The following is a 5,314-nucleotide window of genomic DNA, read 5'->3' on the forward strand; positions in this document are numbered from 1 at the left end:
AAAATTGTTGCACTGAACCCAGTTTCAGTTGCAGCGACTGGCATTTGAATTGGAGGGAAAGAGGCGGTTTTTTTGAAAATATTGATCAGGTCATACAATGCCTTCCATGACTCAGTAACTCACGTGTTTCAGTCCGTGAATTATAAGTACTGCCAGATTTCGCCTGAAGAGACATGAGGTAGTCTTCACAAATATATTTTAGGCCACCAAATGGGGAGCACAATCCAGATGACTTCTTTCTAGTGTGCTATTAATTTTCCCTCGTGATTCAGAGTCTAGCGGCGCGCCTACAGTGAACGTGGACACAGTCGGTCGAACACATCCGCTTCGGAGATGTGGTAATCAAACCGTAACCCGGCGCCTCTGGATGAATTATCTTGCATCTCAGTATGATATCCAAAAAGTAGTTACGGCAGAGGGACCGCCAATCTGGACAGAGTGTTCTGTGTCCACAATGCTTCCATGTGAATTCCATTTTCAAATAAAAAAGGGGTTTATAGGACTAATCCTAGACAGCTCACGATATTGCGAATCGGCCGCCATGAAGAGAATGAACCTTACGGTTTGTGTACCTCCGCGACCCATTTAGCTAAAGAGTAACGACAAGACCTTTGGGCTGAATACTTCTAACAGCAGCTATTATGACCACCAGCAGTCACTAATCTGGAGCCCACAGCTGGTACAGAAGCCTGGATGGTGAGCGTGGAACCCCCTACGGTTTAGGTGGTTATCGACTCCATATGTTCTCTCAAGTGCCACCAAGCTCCTGGTTCGGATGACCTCCCACCCGCATTGTTCAAGGATGGTTGTAACGGTTGTAACGATAGTTTTGGCGTCATTTGTGCTTCGTCACCTTATGGTGGTTCATGAAACAAAGAATCGAGTGGAGCAAGCGGAATTCCGGCCAGGTATGGGTCGCATTCACCAAATCATCACACTTCGTCAGGTACCAAAACAACGCCAGGCGTACAAACTACCCACAATTTTGGTATCACTGGATTTCTAAGGCGCACTCAGTTCGGTTGACCGGTATGTTCCTACAACGTTTACCCATTGAGGAATGCCCTGGAAGTTTGTGAACATAATAAGCTCCCGATATTCTCGCACTTCCAGAGGCGTGAGCATATACATAAAACGGTGTTCTCCATGAGCGCTCACTGTCTCCATTCCTATTTGATGTCGCGGTCGATAAGATAATAAGATAAATGCTGGAAGGTCTTCAAAACCCCGGTGTTTAATAGCCTCTCACCTTGTCAGACTGTAAACCGGTAGGCTGTCTGTGATCCAAACTTTAGTTCTGCTAACCGGTGAACTAAGTATACTTGGGGTCTGGGCCGGTCTCGCTGAATTTGACGTTTCTCATATTGTTTGATTTTATGTCGGCTGTTTCAGTTGTTACGAGTGTTTTTTGGGATTTGTGTGTTGGTCCCAGTTTATTTGTGTCCCGTGATGTCCGCATGTTCCTCAAAACGGGGGGAGGGGAAGTGGAGTAATTCCGCCAGCCATAGCATTCCCAAATTTTGGTTATTAACACTAGCTGACACCTGTTTCTTACTGAGCAAACCGCTTTTCCTTATTACGGATTATTCTGCTTTGTGAGCAGACACGTAATATGTCAATAACTGACAGTAGAAACCCTGGTTATCCCGTTTACTACTTATGAGTAGTTGTTGCTTTCAGCGACTGCGGCCGTGTCCAAAAGGCATCTGAATTCCTATATCGATCTTGTCCCATACATACTGAAACACTGATTCAAAACGTTGATATATTCAGTTCATGTTCGATGGCTGTTCACCTGAAACTGTTTGCTTTGAGGATTAGCACTATGGTTTGCGGCATTCAGGGTAACATGTTTACAAAACTCCATTTGTGTGTGGAGATGCAACACCGTCTGGAAAATATTGGGGTATATTCGACTAACCGATGTTGCTTCTGAACTCAAGGCGTTTCGGTGTGTAGCGTGCAAGTGTAGAATTTTGATGAAACGATACGCATCACTTGATGCTGTTCACGTGACAAAACTTTAGCTGATTGCTCAAACATTTTGTGGCTATAATCTGATACAGATCTTCTAATATCAATCCACAAACAGTGGCCATGTGTTCCACCCATCGTTGGTCAGACTCCGGTCAAGCTGGCTAAAGCGCATCGTAGAAATAAGCTCAGAGATACCCCCATATTATGTGGGAGCAGGAACATTTCAGGTCTAACTTGCGATCGAATCATCCGATCCATTAAACGGCTAGTACCGAATATAGTCGGTTTGGTTTTCAAAGACGCCGAAATTTATGTGGGAGCAGGAACATTTCAGGTCTAAATAGCGATCGAATCATCTGATCCATTATACGGCTAGTACCGAATAGAGTCGGTTTGGTTTTCACAGACGCCGAAATCGTTGCCAAGCAACGGAGTTGAAATTTCAACCAGATGTTTATGATAACGTTTTGGTTGGAGACTGCAACCGCATGAGGCTTTTAGTACATCATGTGTATCAGCTTGCCTTTCAAGGAGCGATGGTCTAAACAGCTCCGTGAGTTTTCCATCTACAGCCTTAAAACTGTCAAGAAACACTCTCTTACTTAGGTTCTCGAGATCCAACTGAACGAGACTTTCACGTCGCTTGAAAATTGGTTCTTTAGTACCGACTGTTTTTAACTGGCCATGTTTTGGGAAGCAGAGTTTGTTTTTCTAGAGTTCTTTACTGAGTAGTTTACTCAAATCTACATGACCGAAACAAGTATTGCTTGAAGTTCTTACCCCATTTCCTCCCATGACCCTGTTATGTTCCGCTGCTTGTGGAAGAAATACCTGAGTTTTATGACCCGCAGTACAAAGAATGAAGAAGAAAGGTGTCTAGCGAACATACACTCATTTGCAAACAAATTTGGCTTTGTGAGAGACTCACCTGGAACCCAGCTGAATCTCTCGCTTTTGATGTTTCCAGCCAACTGAATGTGCTGCACCAGGCCGCCTCATGTTTTGGTCGCTACGACATTCGAGATATCGTGTACGTGTATATACGTAATGCACTACACATAAGGTTGCTGAAAATTTTTCGACTAATTTGTAGAAGGAGTAACAGATGAATTTCCAACCTGAACTGAATCGGGCCAGCGAGTTGCTGTTTGTTCTTAGTCCACGAATGCCAGAAGAATCCAATTGGTCAGATGGAGTTTTGTGCTGATTGGTTATTGATTTTTCTGCGTATACAAGCGTTCGCTTGGTTAGTGAACATTTTTGGGATCACACTGGAGATTAAGTGAATTGTGTTCATATTTGTAATGTGCTACTCATAAGGTTGCTGAAAATCCATCGACAGCCCACGACCGGTTTCGCCCTTCTTGGGGCTCATCAGGTAGGCGCAGTCCCCGGGTTTCCGTCAAACTTATGTTGTGTTCAACTTACTAGGAACGGCACTTCAACCGATGGTCTCCTAAGCGATCTCATTTCTTTTTGCTCACGTGGACACAAATATTGAACGACAATGTTGTGTTTTCAGAGCCGGACGTGCGGCGACTTTAGTGTTTGGTGACATCTCCATGGATCATATTCCGACAAAACTGTACTATGTTTTCTTGGCCAAGAATTCACCAGCCCCCAGCCACTGGACTATTCCGATTTCAGGGTGAGTAATTTGACATGAATTGATACACAATTTCCCAAGGTTTTACTGCTACGCTACGTCTGGCTTATTTTATCGTCTAGTGTCAGGCGGACAATACGTACGATACACAATTGTCAGCTCGTATAAATACTTTGAATTTCATATTGATCGACAGATTTGAATCCCATGGTACTCGTATAAAGTCCCAATGGCACATGACTAGATGCAGGCAAGTGATGTCACTGCCTTCATATTCCATCAACGCATCAATGACTATTTTCTGTCCATGGTATAAAAATTATTGCATTTTCTGTTTCACTAGAATTTCTTTCGGTACCTTCATTGTCCCGTTAACGTTTTTTTTCAACTACAAACACATCCCCATACTGGATTTAGACCTTCAAGTAATGTGTGACTCGAAGTTATCGTCCAACTGAATGAGTTTGACAGGCAAAATCCACCAGGAAAACTACGTAGCTAGTTGGACTGCCTGTTCTGTGGAGTCCAAAGGCGTCAAACTTCTAAACGAGATTGTGATCCCGAGTTGCAAGCACAAACTTTCAAATTTTCAAAGGGGAGGCTAAAACATGGATCGGTATGTATGGAAATATCTACTGGCTATCCATATCTGAGCGATGCGCAAGACGGGATCTGGTTTTTACGGTTTACTCTGTGGGGTGTAACTAAACCACGTTTCTTAAGACTCCGACATTTGAATTGGCTACTGGTTACACTATGTTATTCCTGAGATAGGAGTCAGCAGAAGTGGTGCACCACAGGCGAAAGACGGTCTGGAGCGCAGCCACGTCTGATAACCACACTGAAAGCAACCGCCTTAGCTTTACTGGGATAGGTTGACCGCGGTTGAAAACGCCTGCTTACCGTCTGTACTCGGCCCACGTTTGGCCAACATTCACCACCAATTCAGGCGGTTACTCGTTGCTTTTCACTACAGAGTGCTCCACCTCTCCTGAATATTTCGGTTCTACCTCAAAATAAAATCGATAATTTTAAGCCTAGATTATTCATTTCTTGGATCCAACAGTCCGCCTTCAAGCCCAAGACAACAAATATGGGTCATTAGCGGATATACACTCATTTGCAAACTAATTTAGTTTTTCGAGAGACTCAGCTGGAACCCAACTGAATCTCTCGTTTATGATGTCTTCAGGCAACTGAATGTGCGGCACCAGGCCCCCTCATGGTTCAGTCGCTACGATATTCGAGATGTCGCGATAAATGTGCATCTTCGTAATATACATGAAACATGAGGTGGCCTGGTGCAGCATATTCAGTTGCCTGAAGACATCACAAACGAGAGATTCAGCTGGGTTCCAGGTGAGTCTCTCGAAAAACCAAATTACTTTACAAATGAGTGTATATTCGCTAATTTCGTGCAATTTGGTTTCAAGTAGAACATAAGGTTGACGGAAACCTGGGCACTGCGCTTACCTGATGAGCCTCAAAAAGGGCGAAACCGGTCGTGGGCTGTCGACGGATTTTCAGCAACCTTATGAGTAGTACATTGCAAAGATAAACATGAGTCATCTTTTGCAGTCTTATTTCGGCCAAGTGTTTGCCATCGTGGAATAGAGAACATGCTACATGAATTGGCCAGAAGCAAGTGGATGATTGAGTTCGTGTTAAATCCTGCTGAAATTCAGCAAGAGATTTTAGTGTAACTTCCAGAAATACCGATAACGAGTTCAA

At 43.8% G+C, this 5,314-nt stretch overlaps 1 protein-coding gene across 1 annotated transcript; it reads left to right on the forward strand.

The window, feature by feature from the left end:
* Positions 1 to 1,060: 1,060 nt before the first annotated feature.
* T265_01700 (hypothetical protein) lies at positions 1,061 to 4,859 on the forward strand (the record flags this gene model as incomplete). Its single annotated transcript, XM_009165766.1, has 3 exons — positions 1,061 to 1,117; positions 2,945 to 3,007; positions 4,776 to 4,859. 3 exons carry the CDS (start codon positions 1,061 to 1,063, stop codon positions 4,857 to 4,859), a joined length of 204 nt encoding a protein of 67 aa, XP_009164030.1.
* Positions 4,860 to 5,314: the final 455 nt, after the last annotated feature.

This window comes from Opisthorchis viverrini (genome assembly GCF_000715545.1).
Source record: "Opisthorchis viverrini unplaced genomic scaffold opera_v5_18, whole genome shotgun sequence".
In the NCBI taxonomy this organism is placed as follows: Eukaryota; Metazoa; Platyhelminthes; class Trematoda; order Opisthorchiida; family Opisthorchiidae; genus Opisthorchis; species Opisthorchis viverrini.